This window comes from Quercus suber, unplaced genomic scaffold, assembly GCF_002906115.3.
Source record: "Quercus suber isolate HL8 unplaced genomic scaffold, Cork oak 2.0 scaffold_570, whole genome shotgun sequence".
NCBI lineage: Eukaryota > Viridiplantae > Streptophyta > Magnoliopsida > Fagales > Fagaceae > Quercus > Quercus suber.
In genome coordinates this window covers 245,805-266,156 of record NW_027070015.1, presented here as the reverse complement: position 1 = coordinate 266,156, position 20,352 = coordinate 245,805, and the positions used below count along the sequence as shown (strand labels likewise).

General features: G+C 34.8%; 1 protein-coding gene across 1 annotated transcript; it reads left to right on the top strand.

Annotated features, from left to right (window-relative positions):
• Positions 1-2,686: 2,686 nt before the first annotated feature.
• On the top strand, positions 2,687-19,513 carry LOC112007217 (E3 SUMO-protein ligase SIZ1). The gene is made up of 18 exons (XM_065764571.1): positions 2,687-2,858; positions 3,046-3,174; positions 4,459-4,539; positions 5,174-5,216; positions 6,189-6,264; positions 7,258-7,420; positions 7,592-7,722; positions 9,931-9,999; positions 10,229-10,316; positions 10,421-10,496; positions 10,591-10,664; positions 10,905-11,012; positions 13,428-13,589; positions 15,209-15,313; positions 16,940-17,020; positions 17,114-18,305; positions 18,776-19,171; positions 19,252-19,513. The coding sequence occupies exons 2-17, from the start codon at positions 3,070-3,072 to the stop codon at positions 18,916-18,918; spliced, it is 2,697 nt and encodes an 898-aa protein (XP_065620643.1). The 5' UTR covers positions 2,687-2,858; positions 3,046-3,069; the 3' UTR covers positions 18,919-19,171; positions 19,252-19,513.
• Positions 19,514-20,352: the final 839 nt, after the last annotated feature.

The window sequence follows — 20,352 nt, the reverse complement described above, 5'->3', positions numbered from 1 at the left end:
AAGGATGAGCCTCATGTACGTACAGAAGCGATAAGAACTCATAAATATCTAAAGGAAAAGCTGCTACTACCGCATTAAATGCATTGCAGCTACTTTTCTGGCCGCATTTATGTGGAGAAGACCCCTGAACAATGCAATCTCAACTACCACAACTCACAGAAAGTCAGAAAAGGTATTTGATGGGACATACACTCAAGTAAAGATTTAGATGATTAACAAGTGTAGGATTAAAATTGTTTGAAAGGAACTATATATTGTGAAAGATCTCCCATGAGAAGGGGGATCAGAAAAAACTAGAGAAGAGACATTGTAGTAATAAAAGTTGCACTTGTAATCAATTCTGTTGGTTTATATCACAAATTTGCCTCCTCGGACAATGAATTCATTCAGTCCTATGTGTTCAAATTTTTGCTTGATCATTTTCTAAATTCATACTAGGTGTTGTTAAAGTAATAAAGTGTCTAGTTCTTTGACCCACTCTCTACAAATTTATTGTATTGGGCTCATTGGGCCAATATTTCATACCATTTGGGCTTAAGCTGTAAAATGAGACCCTACAATTTTCATTCAATTTTATTCATTCCTCCCTAACTAGTTGTTAGTTGCAATGACCAATAAAACACAAATAGTGTTTTCTTTCTAATGAAAATTAAATTTAATGTAACTAGGTGTTTGAATTCAATCTGAGAACCATTGGGTTCTTGTTAGCTCAAATGGTAAAATTTTCGATAATTGAATAAGATATTTAGGGTTCAATCTCCACCTATACTAAAAAGTGATTGGTGTATTCATTTGATGATAAATAGAGCAATCATTAGAAGCTGATATCATAGGTTGAAAGTTGAAACTCTATAAAATTTTGAGAACCTAATGTACAACACCTAAGATACCATACTTAAATTTTACCCTGACGTCATATATATTACTTCCAACTACAAAATGTTAGTACTTGAAAAAAAAAACCATAATTTGTTATAAGGGACAATATAAGAGGTAAAGAAGTTATATTATGTAAGATTAAGAGACTTGTAACTCACTTCTCGGTATTTTCAATAAAAAATGATTAAGGTTCAAATACCCTCATGTCCCTACAAATTATCTAATTATAAAAAAGAAAAGAGACTAAATATTTTTGTTGTCCTTAAAAGTTATATGAATTTCAATTTTTATTTTTTAACTTTTTAAAGTTTGTTCCCTAAACTTGTTTAAAAAAGTCAATAATTTAAGGACCAAAAAAAAAAAATTAAAATAGTTTATGGATGAAAAATGAAAATTTGAAATTGAAAATTGATAAGTGTATTACTAATAGTTTAAGCTTTGTTTGGTTGTGGGTGGAAAAATTGAGGGATATAAAATATTTAGTTTTCGTTCATGTGTGTTTGGTTGGGAAGATGAAATTTTTTTTTGTTGTTGTTTGGTTTAGAAGAAAAATGAGATAATAGAAAATATAATTTGTATAAATTTACTCTCACTTATTTATTACATATAAAAAAAGTTTGAAAAAAACTAATATTTAGGAAAAAATATTAAACATAACTTTATAAAAAAGGAAAAATACTGTGTGGGAGGGAGGAGAGGGGCAAATGGGTAAATTTCTATTTAAGCCTTTCTCCCTCCCCTATTTTCTTCACAGTTTAGAAAGATTCCAAAATTAACTCTAATGGTGGAATGGAGGAGAAAATACATGTGATCTACCAAAATTATCTCTATCCCTTCTAACTAAACACACAAATCACTCTTATTTTCTCATCTCCAACAAGTAACCCAAACCAAACACACTCCTAAAAGATTAGCAAAAAAGAAAAAAAAAGGACACACACCACACACCTAAGAATGCGAAATGAACTTTTTAACATAGATTTTATTAATGTGTGTCTTAAGGGCACAGAATAGTAAATTAATTTTGAAAAAAATTTATCGAAAATAGAAAAAATTTTGATAATTTTTTCAACTCTCAGTAAAATTTTTTAAAAATGAATTTGTTAATATATATTCTAAGAGTATATATTAACTGAACCCTTTTAACATTTCGAAGATGGGAAAAAAAATTCAAAGGTTTTTTTTTTTTTAAATTACCCATTATTGGGATAAAAACAAAAAAATGGACAAATGTCAGCGTAGCGTACCGACTGTGGTATATTTATTCAAAAAAGAAAGAAAGAAAAAAAGAAAAAAGAAAAAAGGTGACTCTATGAAAAGTGGTTCGTGTACTGTCTCACTGCGTGCGTGTCTAGGGGGGGATGCATTTGCAATTTCCGTCCATCTTCTCTTGTTTAGGTTGCTTTGATATTCACCCCTTTTTTTTTTTCTGTTGGACCCACTCGTGGTGGACTTTCACTCCGCCTCTATGATCATGCCACGTCAATACCTAACATTATAACCCCACATTAATTAAAGTACTTAATTCGATTCCCACGAATAAAGAGGTCAAAAAAAATTAAAAAAATGCAAAATCTTCCGAGCCGTCCGATTCCTCTTTCTTATCTAGACTGCCTACGTGGCAAAATCATAACTGCCAAGACCACGGAGAGAAAAACACCCCTATCCCGCACCCGATAATTCCTTGGAGCAAAAGCGCGCGTGCCGCATTATCTTTACACGTGAGCGCACCGAAGCCGAACCCGGACTTGTCCTCGTTGAAAAAACCGGATTGGATAATCGTCGATAGGTCCGAACTTTGAAGTAAGTAATTGGGGGATTTTGTTTTCTGGTTGGGTCATCGGTCAAAAAAGAAACGCAATACGCAAAACGCAAACAGGTCAGAGAGAGTACGATTGGGAAGAAAGAGAAAAAAAAAAAAAAGTCGGCGTGAGTTTCCCAAATCCCTAAATTCTTTCCAATCTGCCTTCAATTTCTTCGTAAGATTCCAATCGATTCTCAAAATTTTTTCACTTAGGGTTTTGATTTTCTATTCTAAATTTCCTTTGATTAGTTTGTTGTTGTTGTTGTTTTTTTTTTTTTTTTTTTTTAATAATTTTTTTTTATACATATATATATAAAATTCGATTGATTTTTTTTGTGTATAATTTTGATTTTTTTGATTAGATCGATGGTTGTTTTCGGAGCACTATGAGGTCGGTTTTTGTCGGTTTGCTGACTGGTAATCCGTTTGTTTCGACTACAGGCTTTAATTTTTTGGGGTTAAGAAAAATGGATTTGGTAGCTAGTTGCAAGGTATTTAGCTACTTTTTCTATTTTTAATTTTTATATATTTTATTTTTTTCACTGTGTTTAGTTTGAACTTTTAAATTTTACTGTTTGTTTATGTTCGTGTTAGTTTGTAAATTCATACTGTTTGTTAATATGATTACTGTTGAGATGGAATTTACGCCGCCCGATCGTGCGGCTTACATGATGTGTTGAATTCAGCTGAGTAGTTAATGCCATGGTATTGTTGTGCTTGGTTTGGATATTGATATATTTGATGATGCAAACTCAAATGGCTTCGATTGCTACTACTTGTTTGTTATAACTTTTGTTAGTATTGCTAGTTGGTTACTATAAAGTGGATGCTGCTAGGTACGAAAAGAAAGTAAATCAACTGTTACTTTTGAGGTAAATTGTTGCACAGCTGGTGTATGTTTTCGATGCAACTGCTGCAACCTCCATTCATTTCAAGATGTGTCCCGAGCAATACATGCAGCGATTTGCTTTTTTTTTTTTTTTTGATGAATTCCAATTTTGAATTTGTATAAACTCGTTTGTTGTTAACTATAGGATACTTCATGGTAGTTGTTGTTGGACTAAATGGCGTCTCCTCCCCCATGAGTAAATGGTGGGGAGACTGGAGAGAGCTGTGTATGGAAGTATCCGTAAAAAGAAAGGAGCTTATTTACTTTGTATTCTTGTTTCAAGCTAAGCAAAACATCGGGAAATGTTGTTTGAGTCGATAAATTGATATAAATGTTTTTATCTTTTTATTTACTATGCTGTTCACTAAAGGAGATATGAATAGAATGACGGAACAAAATACATGTGCTTAACACTTACTAGTCTCTCGAGGATCCATAGCTGACTTCAAAAATTATGAGACGAAGGCTTGGTTGTTGTTGCTGTATTGCTCACCAAAGAAGGTGATTTGATGTGTATAGAATATAGGTTGGTGCCAGGTTAATCTCGTTCTCCCCTTCTCATACCTGGTACCCTTAATGAGCAATTCGTGGAGGTGATTATCTGTTTTCTTTATGGATTTATATCTTTTAAATCAAAGTGCATACTTTTCAAAGCACATAAACGCAGTGTAGTAAAGAAGATATCTGGAAACTGATTAGATCATCTGGAATTTGTTGAGATTTCACTATATGGAGCTTTAAATATACTCAACCTTAATTCTGTAAAGGAGGGAGCATGTATTTTTTTGAGTTCAGTTAAACTTTCTTGATCCTGTATTTTTAAGATTGTTGGTTGACGTTTATCTATTTGAGTATTTTTATGTCAAGTTCCTGTTTCTGCTTGTAGGACAAATTAGCTTATTTCCGAATAAAAGAGCTCAAGGATGTCCTCACTCAATTATGTCTTTCAAAGCAGGGGAAGAAGCAGGTGAGATGCCAGAATTATTGCTTTTGTTGCTACTGGCATCATTATCTTAAGTGCAAATATGGCTGTGTAAAAAGAAAAATGCAGCTGCCCGGAGTGTTGGATCTCATCTAACTGTGCTTTCACATTCTATAGCTTATAATTGCTATATATATGAATTCCTTTGTCGAGGATTTCACTGTTCTCTATTCCCTTTCTCTCTGTTTAAATTTTGTCACAATTTATTAAGGTGATGCTTCTGGCTGCAGTACCCGGTTATCAATGATTTTAATAGTATCTTTTTGCACCTTATAGTATGCTTGATTTATTTGGAATCTGTCTCTTTCTCATTGTTCCCTGTTATGGCATTTGCACTGCCAATCTGAGCTTGGATTGCTTGAGTTTTGCAAAAGTCAAGATGAATAGTTTCCATCATCTGTGTAATCTCCTTTCATTTTTGTATTCAAGTGGGTATGACTGGCTGGACTTTCTGCAGAGATGATATAAAACTTGCAAAAAATTTAGCCCAAATTTGGCTGATTCATTATTTATCCATTTATGAGCCTGTGAATCGCAATGAATTTTTTATACACTATCTTTTATATTTCTAAATTATATGGAATGAAATACTTGAATTGTTTATGAATATTGGATGTAGGATCTTGTTGATCGGATTTTAGCCCTCCTCTCTGATGAACAAGGTAAAAGCCTTCTTCCATTATTTCTTTGCGAATTCAAATGTTTAAATCGAGTGTAGTTGCTACTTTAAATTTCATGTTATTTTCCTAGTTGTGTCACTCCCCCCCCCCCCTTCTCTCCTCCTCTTTCATGGGTTGCTGCCTGTGGTATTATAGTAGGTCCTGCTCTCCATTTCCATTAGAATCTTCTTACCAACATGGAAACTGATAAGCCCTATGATTCTAGTATCATAGAATCTGAAGATGTTGAATTCAAATCTTATTTGAAAGAATAGTTTGTAGTTAAGGAGTTGTGATTTCTCAAAGGATCTTATTACATGTAAAGGCGAACCTTTTTTTTGGACTTAGTACTCCCCCTATCCCATTTTGTTTGTCCTAGAGTCCATTTTTGGCTGTCCCAAAATGTGTCCAGTTTTATAAGTTAACAGCCATTAATTTACTAAATCCCCAATGTACCCTTGATTTATTAAGGATTAATTTCTAGAAAGTTTATAGCCAATGAGCTATAGCTCAACTCACTTCCTTCTCCCATAATAATGGGATGGAGGGTGACTGGCTGGGGTCGTGGGTTAAAAAGACCCATTGAGTGTGTGTGTGTAACTCTCCAGTAAAAAAAATTCTTGAAGTTAGGGGCAATTTTGAAAAGTTATACATTAAATAATTTTCTCTATACAAGTTAGCTTTTCTAAACTGGACAAACAAAGTAGGACCGAGGAAGTATTTGTTTGTATTTTAAGCGTCTGTTAATTCTTTGAACAAACTTAGTTATTCTTTTCCATTGATGCCATATATTCAAGTTATTTTTTTACCATTCTTTTCCATTAATGTGGATGTGTCATTTTGCTTGGTGGTGGGGGAGTTGAATACACGTGTCTATCTGTAATGCTTAGGAATATTTAGTAATCTTGTTAGCTCTTGTGAGTGCTTCTTACTTCAGATTTTGTACTTTAGTTTTATTATTCCCAAATGTGACAGGACCCAACAAAATGTGGACCAAGAAAAATCCTGTTGATAAGGAACGAGTGGCAAAACTAGTGGATGACACATATAGGTTTGCCTTCTGTTAATATATTTCTTCCATTATTTGATTGGCAATGTTATTGATGGTCTGGAAAGCACGGACACGGCATTTGGGCTGCTGTGCCCGTGTCCAACATGTATAGGACACGGGAAACGCGTTGGGCACGGCTGCATGCATGTCGTACACGGTTGGAACATGGCCTGTGCCCAAAATTAAAATAGCTGAAACACACTACCTCTCATGCCAATGTCCTCCCACTTCTTCCTCTCACGCTGATCTCCCCTGCCGATCTTCTTCTTCTTCCTCCTCTCACGCCGATCTTCTTCTCTTCCTTCTCCTCCCACACTGATCTCTTCTTCTTCAGCTCTTAGATCTAATTTTCTCTTTACAGTTTCCCTCTTTGCTCTTTTTCCTTATTTTGTTCGTGTGTACCTTTTTATTGTTTTGTTTGCCTCACATTGTTACACATGAAAAGCTATTTTATCTCCAGCCATCCACGTGAACAAAAGATGTGTAAATAGGTGCTTCTTTTTAAATTTTTCTCTTTTATGAGTTAAAGTCCACCACCTATCAAGCCAGGTAGTTAACTTTTTACAATTCGTTTTCATTATCTAGGTAGACAGTAGAAACATGTGTATATAATATAATTGGCTAGGCTTTAATATGCTTCTAAAAGAACTTTTAATTATTTAAAAAAAAATATATTTTGTTATAAAAGAAAATTTATAAGCTTTGAAAAAAAATATTTATATATATAATTAATTAATATACGTATCCCCGCTGTACCTGTGTCCTAATGTTTCAAAAATTGCCGTGTCGTACCTGTATCGGTACCATACCCGTATCCGTGTCCGTGCTTCCTAGTTGATGGTAATGCTACATATTGGCTTTCTAATACCTCTACTTACTATTTAGTTGTACTTCTATGTTTAATAATACCTTGTCTGCTCAAATAGCATGCTTTAACTCCTTTCTTTTGCCTCTTTCCCCTCTTTGACATACATGCATCTTTTGTATTCCCAGAAAAATGCAGGTATCTGGGGCTACTGATTTAGCATCCAAGGCACCAGGCGTGTCAGATAGTAGTAATGTGAAAGTTAAAGGGGAAATTGACGAACACTTCCAACCAGAGGCAAAGGTTCGATGTCTTTGTGGGAATTCATTGGATATAGAGTCAATAATTAAGGTATAGTTAATAGTTGATGCTTTTTCTCTCTCTCTAGACACTTGGATTGTAATTAATTCTATGGATGTGCAGTGCCATTCATTCTGATATATTGGTAATCAAATAAGTTGCAATTGCTTCTAAGACATTCAATTGATTGGCAATGCATTGTGTCCCTGTTTTACTTTGCAGTGTGAGGATTCTAGGTGCAACGTGTGGCAACATATCGGTTGTGTTATAATTCCAGAAAAACCTATGGAAGGCATCCCCCCAGTCCCCGACAAATTTTATTGTGAAATCTGTCGACTCAGTCGAGCTGACCCGTACGTATCTCATGTTCTATTTTGTTTTCTGAACTGCATGTGGGCATGCCATTACTGTTTTATTTATTATGTTTTTTGATATGGCTATTTTGGTTTGGTACTGTACCTGTTGGCAGTCTTTTAGCCTCACTTTTTTGGGTCTTTTTTGCTATTTTTGTTGGAAGGGGTTCTTTATCTGCTTTCTTTTAGGGTGTAATTTTTGAGGAGTTTCATCTGTATATGTAGGATTGTGTGATTGATTGTTTGGTCCCCAGCTATATACTCCCAGTAAAGTTGGGTGACTATTTTTTGATATCAATAAGAATTTGCATTACTGATAAAAAAAATTTAAAGGATTGGTTCAAGTTATACCTAGTGTAACTTTAATTAATATTACACTACTTAATGTTTTTTTTATTGGATGCAAATTTTTGATCAATCCACCGTTTGATCATATGTTCTTTTTATAAACCCCAACTTGCAAAATTTCAAGATGATCAGAGATCAATGACTATCTTGTCTATAAATTGTTTATATTTCAAGTCTTTGTATATTCAAAATATATGTAAAAAAGAGTTTATAGATGGAATAGTAAATGACATCCCATTGGCATGAAATCGGGCATGCGTATTAAGAACTTAAAGACAAGCAGTGCAACGGTTCAAGTTACACTTGGTGTAACTTGAAGCAATGTTACACCATTCTAATTTTGTAAAATACACTGTTGGAGTGCATGTTCTTTCTTATAACCTACATGCTTTCAAAGTTTCAACATGATTAGAAATCAATAGCTATCTCATTTATAAAATGTTTAAATTTCTAGTCTTTCTATATTGAAATTATACATAAAAATGAGTTTATGGATTGAATGGTAAATAACATCCAATTGTCATGAAATTTGGCATGCATATTAAGAACATAGGGACATGTTTTAAATGATTCTCAGGACAATTTCTATTTGATTTGTGAAATTACTCTAAAATTAAAACTTTCAATATTTTTGGAGATATAACAAAATCAACTTTCTTGTGTGGACCTAAAAACTGGATGAGACATTGGCTCAATAGGGATGCTCTGATGCAGTAACTCTCTTGGTCTTTTGGTTGGAGCCAAAGGTTTATGAGGAAGAGGTCATTACTATATCAACGGGGGAAAAAACCTTTGGACCAGATTTTACAGTTAATACATAAATTAGGCCATCCAAATATTGTTTAAAATATTTCAGTGCGATGGACGAAGTGCCCAAGTGCTTATTTGTTGATGAAATTGAGTTTATATGATGGCTTTAGGTGCTGTTATGCATGATTGAAGAAGATGTTGAAAATGGCTGATGATTTACTAGATAACATTACTCTAGTTAAAGCTGACTGGCAAGTTTGATTCCTGTAGGTGGCCTTAAAATGATGTGGAGTTATTTGAATTTAAAGTTAGTCGAAATGATAAAATATTTATATGATGTCCTGTTGCCACCATCTTTTCTTCTTGTGCTCCTGGCTTTTTCTTTACTTTAAAAAAAGAAGTTGGTTTGGCTGTATGTGTACTTGTCTCCACTCACATTAGCTGCATGCTAAAAATGATAGATTTGTTTAAATTTTATACATGCCTTTGGGGTTGGAATGATTTTTGTTTATGACATCTGTCATTGGCTTGATTCCCTACTTGATATTAGGAAAAGATAGTTGGAAGCAGGGAACTTAGTACCTATCATTTAATTACACAATGCGAAGTTCTTCTGTTGTGTAAATTAACAAAAATGTTAAATAGGTATATGATATGGATGAAGAAGATATGATGACATTTTAGTTAACAAATTGTATGAAGAAAATGTTAAATTAGGAATAGGGTATTAATTTTGAAGATGGCATGATTTAGAAGTGGAGCTGTTGAGATACTTCATACTAGGCTTGAGATTTTATTTTTAGGTACAGTGATTCCCGACCTTGTTTGTACTTATTGTCGACTGCAGCATAATGTGTCAAAAATGTATCTGCAACCTTTGATGAGGATTTCTGTCATTTTGAAGCTTTTATCTGGTTTTATATTTTTCTTTTTGGTATAATTCATTTGATTGAGGAGCCATCTCCTAATCATGCTATAAGTTGTTATGGTGCATATATATATATATATATATTTGCCCCTCTTCCTCCGTGTTATATAACTTACTTTTTATGAACTTTTGGGAGCTCTAGTTTTGTATATTTGTGATTTTTTTTTTTAATTTCTGTACAGATTTTGGGTTACGATAGCACATCCTTTATATCCTGTGAAGTTGATTACGACTAGTGTTCCAACTGATGGGTGAGTTTGTCGTGTTTTTTCCTTTATGCTGACAATGGATCTCACTTTTTATCCTTTCTGTTATTAATGGTTTGTAAGTAGAGTGGAAATTTTCATGTAACTGTTTTGAGAGAGAGAGAGAGAGAGAGAGAGAGAGAGTAAATGTGTTTGGTCAATTATTGATCTAAAAACTTTATTTTTATATGTGGGTGTGTGTTTTTTTTTTTTAATAACATTTTGTCTTGTCCAGTACGAACCCTTTGCAAAGTATGGAGAAAACATTTCAACTCTCAAGGGCGGACAGGGACTTACTGTCGAAACAAGAATATGATGTTCAGGTCGGTTAGTATCTTGCAATTAGTGTATAGAATGATTTATAGTGAACTTACAACTGATTCAGTTGTAGATTTGTTGATTTGTGCATATTGATATTGTTTTTTAGGCCTGGTGTATGCTCTTGAATGACAAAGTTCCATTTAGGATGCAGTGGCCACAATTTGCAGATCTGCAGGTTAATGGTATGGTGATTAAGGCAAATGATATGCTTTTGTATGATCATGCTTTTAGGCTGTCTAAAGCAAAACTTTTGCTCATGTCTTATATAACTTACAGGTATGCCTGTTCGTACGATTAATAGACCTGGCTCCCAACTGCTTGGGGCTAGTGGTCGTGATGATGGTCCAATTGTGAGTTTCTTCCCCTGCTTAAATACTAACCTTTTCTTGTATTTATCAATGTCTTTATTATGGTCCAACTTGATATTTGTGTGTGCACCCATTTATTTATTTTTATATGCCAGATTTCTGTGTGTGATTGCTTATCAAATCACTATTTCTACATATTTCATACAATTATTGGGTTTTATTTATTTATTAATAAATTCTAAGTTGTTCATTTAGTTTATTAGTTTACTTTTGTTTTCTCAGATCACACCATATACGAAAGACGGAATTAATAAGATTTGCTTAACAGGAAGTGATGCTCGCATTTTCTGCGTAGGTGTTCGAATTGTAAAGCGCCGCAGTGTTCAGCAGGTAGCTCTGATTTTTGCTTTAATTCAACTTGGAAGAGTTTTCTTAGTTATAAAAGTTGTAGTTTCTTTAGTTATGCCTTTTGGTAATGGGAAGGGAAATTGGTATGCTGTCCTCTAAAATGCTGTTTTTATGGAACTTCAAGGATGGATTTTTAAATGGAACAATGTGCTGGGAAACTTCATGGCCCTTTGTCTTGAAATGAAAGTAAACTGTGATGCCTACTTCTTTTGATTTAGGAATCACACATATGATGCATTGATCATTAATCTTTATCAAGCACCTGATTTATTAGTGTTTGATGAGGGGGGAAAGGGGTTGTATTACCTTTTTATTCATCATCAGACTCTTGTTTGCTTGCTTTCTTCTCCATTTCTTGCTATAATGGGCTTTGTTTATATTAGCGAGCATTTGATCATGTGGGAACCAATTGATGCAAATTAAAGTGAGAAAATTTACTTAAAAAAGGAAAAGGCAAGACAATCATTTTGTCTGTCTTTCAATTCTTGTAGCCATAAGTATTTTTTGAATAATTACTGATACTTTTGGCATGTTAGAAGCACAGAAAAACACTACAAAGACATGGCAATTCTTTAAAAAATAGGACATGACATGGGGTTTTATTACATATTATTTACAATAGGATTGGTGAAATTCTGGTTTGCTTGCTTTCTTCTTTATTTCTCATTTCAATCCAACATTTATATTACCAAGCATTTGATCACGCGGGAACCAAGTGATGCAAATTGAAGTGAGAAAATTACTTGAAAAAAAAAAAAAAAAGGCAAGACAATCTCTTTTTTTGTCATTTAATTCTGGTAGCCGTAGATATTTGTAGAATAGTTACTGTTGCTCTTGGCATCTAAGAAGCACGACACAAAACACAAATTCTTGGAAAAATATGACATGACATAGTGGAAACATGGCAATTAATTAATTGATTAATATGTATTTTAGGTGTAATTAATATATTTTATGTTTAAAAAATAACTATAAAAATATTTCAAGCAAAAAAAATAATTAAAAAAAAAAGTGATTAAGTTCTCTACTAAAAACAATAAGGCTGGGTTTGGATTCCACTGAAAATGTGCGTCTGCGTTTTTTCTGTGGGTCTTGTGTACTGTTCATGGGACCTGCAAGTACAAATTTCAGCAAAGTTTTCTTTAAAACTAGGTCCTATGACATTATTCACACATTTAAAAATTATTTTGCTACAGTATTTTTAGTTTTCAGTTTTCAGCAATAAGCGGTATCCAAATAGACCCTAATTGAAAAAAAATGCCATCAACTCTTCCACTGCCCTGTTTATCAATGCAACCTGCAACAGAGTAATAATAATCAAACAAATTTGACTATTTTTTAAGTTTTAACAATATCGTAAAAAAAGAAAAAAAGAAAAAAAGCAAACCTGCAGAGAGCCAGAGAGAGGCCCAAAGCCCCAAACGTAGTGTCATTCCCCAAAGTTGCACATAAAAGAGGAGGGAAAAAAATCCTAACAAAAATGCTTTTTCATGGCTGAGAGAAAAAGGGTCAAAATGCTACCATATTTAGCCAGTAGAGAGAAAGAGCAAGCAATTGTACTTCCAGTAGTGCTGATAACCACCAATTTGAGTCACCGGAGTTAAGATAAGTCAGAGAATGAGCACTAGAGCAGATCATGAGAGCGAGAGAGAGAAGACGAGATAGTTCGATCTGATCTGGGACACAAGAAAGAGAGTGGAAGCGTTTTCACTCTTGATTGCGGCTCAGATTTTTAGCCTCTTTTTTTCTGTCAACTTTTGCATGGCCGTTCTGGGAAGATGTCACAACTGCCCCAGCCATGTTCTCGGTGTGGCAGACACGCCGTGCTTCTTAATTTGGCATTACCAAACTTTGAATCAGTGATTCACATTTAGGGTGTATAGCCTTTGGCTTATGATTATCTCTTACCTGGTTAGTGCTCTGGGAGACTGGAACTAGTGCTGGTGTTATTTTGTTGTGATTAGTTTGTTTATGTCTTCATTATCGTATTGTTATGTTATTCTTTTGTAACTTGTGCCCATAGATCAAGTTAATTGCAACACTATAATGCCTGAGGAATGGCACTTGTAGTTTTGGGATATACTTTGAATGGTTTTATTTGATATAAATTTTGACTTCAGTATTTGCATCATAATAAATATGTGCACTAAATAATTTTCATGACATGTTTGGCTGAATTGATGTCTGAATAATTCAGCTGTAAGTTTTACATTCTGTTGAATTTTTAAATTGATAACACCAGGTGGGAAAATTTGGGTTTTGATTCAAAGAAAAAAAAGAGATTAAAAGAACTCATATTAAGAACTCAAGAGTTATTGCTAACCTTCGTGTCACTGTTAATTGACCCACCAATTCCTTGGTTATCATCTGAGGTGTTGATTTTTCTTTGACATCCAGATTCTCAACTTAATTCCCAAAGAGTCTGATGGTGAGCATCTCGAAGACGCTCTTGCTCGTGTTTGTCGTTGTATCGGTGGTGGAACTACGACAGATAATGCTGATAGCGACAGTGATATAGAAGTTGTTGCAGATTATTTTGGTGTCAATCTACGTTGTCCTGTAAGTCCACTTCAAAATTTGTGAATTACAAATATTTTCTTTATTTTAGGCATGTAGTTATGCACTACGTACTTATAAAAAAAAAGGTAGTTTACTTCACACTAGAAACATAATTAATCTTGATGTAGCTATACAGTGTTTAATATATAAATATATATATTTTTAATTTACCTGCCTTTCTTTTATAAAACTGGTAATCTGTCTGCTTTTAAGTTAATTTTAACTACTCAACCTGAAGGGGTAGCACAATCAGTTGGGGATCATGCCTCTTTAAGCAGGTCACTAGTTTGAATCTTCCATTCCCACTGCCCTGGGGGCTAAAACTTGCACGTGTGTAAAGAAGCTAATTTAACTACTCAGGAAGCATTTAGTATGTTGTTAGTTCTTGAATTGCACCTTTTCTCTTTTCTGTTTAATGAAAAGCTTAACAAGCAGAATATGGGATGTCTTTATCTTACCGCATTACTTGTAAAGTATTTTGAAATGTTCTTGTGGAAGTTTCTGAAAAGAAGCAATCCAACTGGTTGGGCAAATTAATGGATTGCTGTTTATATTCTGTAATTAATAATTATAAGAGTTATAATCATTAACCTTGAGACCTGGAAAGGGTGCTACCATGTTCTCTGTGTATTTATTTTTTATTATAATCTCTATGAAAAAGGTATACTAGGATTTCTGGTGGTAAAAAAACCTAGGATGGTTAAAATTAATGTCTAGCTTCTGTATATAATATTACTTATTACTTCTTGCTTCATGCTTAATATACGGGTAGTGGTACAGGAGTTGACAAAGTTTAATGTTGAAATTCGAAGAGACATAATCACCCAAGTGCAAGGTGGTAGTATGCCTGAATGCCATCTCACTAGCACACTTAAAATCATGTGATTTGTTCGTATTGTTTATTGTTTTGATATGTGACTAAAATGAATGAGTAAATAATTGAGTAGAATATGATGATTATTGGTTAGAGTGGAAGCTTCCCCTCCTTCCCCCTTCCACATTTTATTTGCTTCAAATTCTCTGCAAATGCACATTATCGTGATCATATATCTGCAGTTACAATCTGGTTTGACCAGTCAATAAACTAGCCTTATTCCCTTGACTTCCTTTCCACAATTTTTTATATTATTTTATTGTAACCCCTGTATGTTGTGAATCACATTTCTGGTTTGTTGGTCTTATCATTTGACCTTGTATGGTCTTGGTGGTGCTATTATCCTCATGTGGTGCAGATGTGTGCTTTCTCTGGCATATGCCTTGGTGGCTTTTACAGATTTGGGGTAATTTTTGTAGCACATAAATATACTGCGGGATTCGTGATACAAAACACTTGAACATAATTCTACATATTTTGATTACTATTAAACTTGTATTGGGTTGTATTTTCTTTACTACATTGACCTAGAAGTGAATGGTTATTGCTAAGGGTTGTTTTGAATGCTAGATTCCAAGGTTTCAGCAATTGTTCTGATTTGCCATGTTTATGTTTATTTATGTAATTTCTGTATTTGATTGTATACCCCTATATACTCCCTGTGTACTCGGGTGTCTCTTGCCTTGATATTTATAAATCTTTATTACTTGTAAAAAAAATGTTTATTTGTTACTCTAATATGTAGATGAGTGGTTCAAGAATGAAGGTCGCAGGAAGATTCAAACCTTGTGTACACATGGGATGTTTTGATCTTGAGGTTTTTGTGGAATTAAATCAACGTTCTAGAAAGGTAAGCTTCAATACATAATACTAAGCTTTTTTGGGTGGTCCTTTTGTAGTGAATTTTTTAAATGAAGCATTGGATTGTGGTTGCAGTGGCAATGCCCCATTTGTCTCAAGAACTATGCATTGGAGAATATCATTTAAAACTTGCACGTGTGTAAAGAAGCTAATTTAACTACTCAGGAAGCATTTAGTATGTTGTTAGTTCTTGAATTGCACCTTTTCTCTTTTCTGTTTAATGAAAAGCTTAACAAGCAGAATATGGGATGTCTTTATCTTACCGCATTACTTGTAAAGTATTTTGAAATGTTCTTGTGGAAGTTTCTGAAAAGAAGCAATCCAACTGGTTGGGCAAATTAATGGATTGCTGTTTATATTCTGTAATTAATAATTATAAGAGTTATAATCATTAACCTTGAGACCTGGAAAGGGTGCTACCATGTTCTCTGTGTATTTATTTTTTATTATAATCTCTATGAAAAAGGTATACTAGGATTTCTGGTGGTAAAAAAACCTAGGATGGTTAAAATTAATGTCTAGCTTCTGTATATAATATTACTTATTACTTTTTGCTTCATGCTTAATATACTGGTAGTGGTACAGGAGTTGACAAAGTTTAATGTTGAAATTCGAAGAGACATAATCACCCAAGTGCAAGGTGGTAGTATGCCTGAATGCTATCTCACTAGCACACTTAAAATCATGTGATTTGTTCGTATTGTTTATTGTTTTGATATGTGACTAAAATGAATGAGTAAATAATTGAGTAGAATATGATGATTATTGGTTAGAGTGGAAGCTTCCCCTCCTTCCCCCTTCCACATTTTCTTTGCTTCAAATTCTCTGCAAATGCACATTATCGTGATCATATATCTGCAGTTACAATCTGGTTTGACCAGTCAATAAACTAGCCTTATTCCCTTGACTTCCTTTCCATAATTTTTTATATTATTTTATTGTAACCCCTGTATGTTGTGAATCACATTTGTGGTTTGTTGGTCTTATCATTTGACCTTGTATGGTCTTGGTGGTGCTATTATCCTCATGTGGTGCAGATGTGTGCTTTCTCTGGCATATGCCTTGGTGGCTTTTACAGATTTTGGGTAATTTTTGTAGCACATAAATATACTGCGGGATTCGTGATACAAAACACTTGAACATAATTCTACATATTTTGATTACTATTAAACTTGTATTGGGTTGTATTTTCTTTACTACATTGACCTAGAAGTGAATGGTTATTGCTAAGGGTTGTTTTGAATGCTAGATTCCAAGGTTTCAGCAATTGTTCTGATTTGCCATGTTTATGTTTATTTATGTAATTTCTGTATTTGATTGTATACCCCTATATACTCCCTGTGTACTCGGGTGTCTCTTGCCTTGATATTTATAAATCTTTATTACTTGTAAAAAAAATGTTTATTTGTTACTCTAATATGTAGATGAGTGGTTCAAGAATGAAGGTCGCAGGAAGATTCAAACCTTGTGTACACATGGGATGTTTTGATCTTGAGGTTTTTGTGGAATTAAATCAACGTTCTAGAAAGGTAAGCTTCAATACATAATACTAAGCTTTTTTGGGTGGTCCTTTTGTAGTGAATTTTTTAAATGAAGCATTGGATTGTGGTTGCAGTGGCAATGCCCCATTTGTCTCAAGAACTATGCATTGGAGAATATCATTATTGACCCTTATTTCAATCGTGTTGCGTCTCTGGTAATACATTTTCTGTTATTTCTTGAGTTTAGAGTTGTCATAGGATTGTTGGTGAGATGTGTTGACACAATTTATTCTGGTATTGTGTTTCAGATGAGGGGTTGTGGTGAAGATGCAACGGAAATTGAGGTGAAGCCTGATGGTTCTTGGCGTGTAAAGACTAAAAATGAAAGTGAGCGGAGGGATCTGGGGGAACTTGCAGAGTGGCATTCTCCTGATGGTAGTCTTTGTGTCCCTGATATGGAAGTTAAATCAAAAATGGAAGGGATGAAGCAGATTAAACAGGAAGGTATTTCAGAAGGTCATACCGGTTTGAAACTCGGAATAAGGAAGAATCGTAATGGCTTCTGGGAAGTCAGCAAACCTGAAGATGTGAACACGTCTTCTGATAATAGATTACAAGAGAGATTTGGAAACCATGAACAGAAAGTTATTCCAATGAGCAGCAGTGCCACAGGAAGTGAAGATCCAAGTGTAAATCAGGATCCTGAAGTGAATTTTGACATCTCTAACAACAATGTGATTGAGATGGATTCCATGTCTCTGAATGTTGATTCCGCATTTGGATTAGGGCGAAACCCCTCTGCACTAGTAGAGGATGCAGAAGTTATTGTTCTCAGTGACTCAGAGGGAGAGGATGACATGTTAGCATCTTCTGGAACCATCTATAAGAAGAACCGAACTGATGCTGGTGGGATGACTTTTCCTGGAATTTCTGAAACATATCCAGAAGATCCTCTTGGAACTGGTGGATGTATGAGTCTTTTTAATGCCAATGATGATGAATTTGGGATGCCGCCCCTCTGGCCATTACAGCCTGGAACTCATGCAGGACCAGGTTTTCAGCTATTTAGTTCTGAGGCAGATGTGCCAGATAGCCTAGTCAATTTACACCATGGTTCTATGAATTGTTCCACCTCTATGAATGGCTATACATTGACTCCAGAGACTGCCATGGGACCTTCTAACCTAGTCCCAGATTCTTCGGTTGGTCGTGCTGATACTGACATTAATGATGGTTTAGTTGATAATCCCTTTGCGTTTGCTGCGGATGATCCCTCGCTGCAAATATTTCTTCCCACAAGGCCTTCAGCTGCATCAGTAGAGACTGATATGAGAGAGCAGGCTGATGTATCAAATGGTGTTCGTACTGAGGATTGGATTTCTCTTAGGCTTGGGGGTGGTGCCAGTGGCAGTAATGGCGAGTCTGCGGCTCCAAATGGATTGAATTCAAGACAGCAAATTCCTCCTGGAGATGGTGCCTTGGATTCTTTGGCTGATACTGGTTTGTTCCCTTTCGACTTTGAATTGCTATAGCTCTGTTATAATTTCAGAGACAATATCCTGATAGGCAGTTTGGATAATGCTTCATGCTTGATCTTTTATGCAAGTGTTTATGCTTTTGTTTGACACCATTGCCGTCACTTGGAATTTTGAATAGTAACAGATTATTCTAGTAGTTTCGGAAAGTTTCTACCAGACATTTTTCTCAGGATTTGAAGCCAGGTTTGGAATCTAGAGACAAGATGGGTTTTTATATTCCTTCATTTATTTATTTGCATGTGTGTGGTGCCATATTTTAGCCTGGAAGTTCCAGGGAATGATCCACTCATGAATCTTGATGTGCGGCATCAGCATGTGAATGCACTGTTTCAGTAATTTGATTTTGGAGACACTGAAACCTGGCCTTCTGCAAGTTTTCTGTTTAATCTCTTCAGAATTGTAGGGCTGATTGTTCTTTTCTTCCTGCTGCAGCTTCTTTGCTTCTTGGTATGAATGATGTTAAATCTGACAAGTCTAGTAGACAAAGATCAGAAGATAGCCCTTTCTCGTTTCCTCGCCAAAAACGTTCTGTAAGGCCGCGGTTGTATCTTTCTATTGACTCCGACTCTGAATAGAGAAACTGGACCTTTTTAATAGATTGAATTTTTTCTAGGCATAGAAAACATATCTTACAGTGATCTTATGATCCGCATAAGCTCAAGTTCTGTATTAGTAGTCAAACAAAGTTGAGACATTTTGGTGCACATGGAATGGAATGGAATGGAAGTTTTGAATTTGGTGCAAGGCATCTACGGCAAACAACACAAGAACTGTTATTACCTATTGAAAAATCTCTCCTGGCACCTGCAGATTTGTTTTCTGAAGTTGGTAAGTCACTGGCTTGTATGTCATTTCCAGTTGTCATTTATACTTGTAAGTTATGTTTATAATAACTGTTGTTTCAACAGGTTTATTTCGTGCATTTCTGCTAAATTCTCATTGAAGATCTGCAGGTCCAGTGCTGGTAAATTGTATAGCAGATTGTCATTTTATTTTGAACAGTAGGAATTAAATCCTTTGGTTTAAAACCTTTGGATGTAGAAGGGGGAAACCCCTTAAGAATACATATATCTGTCGTCTCTGTTTTATGATGAGAGCAAATAGACTGTAAATGTTCATTCAGATTCAGTTATTTATAGAAATAAAAAATCATCAGATGGGTGTTCCACACAGTGTCGCTTTTCTCAGTCCAGCTTCTTCTTCTTCTTCTTCTTCTTCTTCTTTTTTAATTTTTATTCTGTTTTTGATAAAATATTTTGTTAACAACAAAAATAAATACAATGATCCTCTCCGCAGGAAGGGATAAGAGAGATGGGTAAGTGCCCTTGTGTCAGGGAAGAGGCTGCCTGGTTACGGGCAATAAAATTTTAAACAGGGTTTACATGAACACAACTTCAGACAGCAAAATACTTAAAACATACTGTCTCTGATATTATTAGAGATATACCAGTGAGAGTTGGGCACACGAGTTTGAATAGCTTCAATCACCCCCCAGGAGTCACCTTAAAAACTACTAGGAAAGCTTCAAAGAGGCTGCTTTTTAAACTGCCATTAGGGCTTGTGTTAGTTTCAGCCTAAATGGGGGGATGCTGAAGGAAGGTTCTTCCAAGCATGAACAGTTTTCCCAGAAGCATTGACATTGCTTCCAGAGTGACACAATCCGAGCTAATGGCATTGTCAAAACTCTATTTCCACACTCCTTCATTAGCATGTAACCATAATCTACAGGATTCTTTCCTTTGACTTGATTCCCAAGCTTCTAATTGGTTTCAAATTTCAATAGGATTTGTCACTCTGTTGCGTAGATTGTAAGGGGCAACAATCAAAACCAGTAGGTGAGTTGAGTGCTATCTGAGGCACTTGGCTTGTACAATTATTGCCGACTCCTTACCTCTTTTTTTTTTCCTAAAGCTTAAACCAGCCAAGTTAGCTAGAGAGCTTTGTCAACATCAAAAATCTTCTCATGCCAATGCCTCTCACAGATTTAGTGGCTCTTACAAAACCCAGAT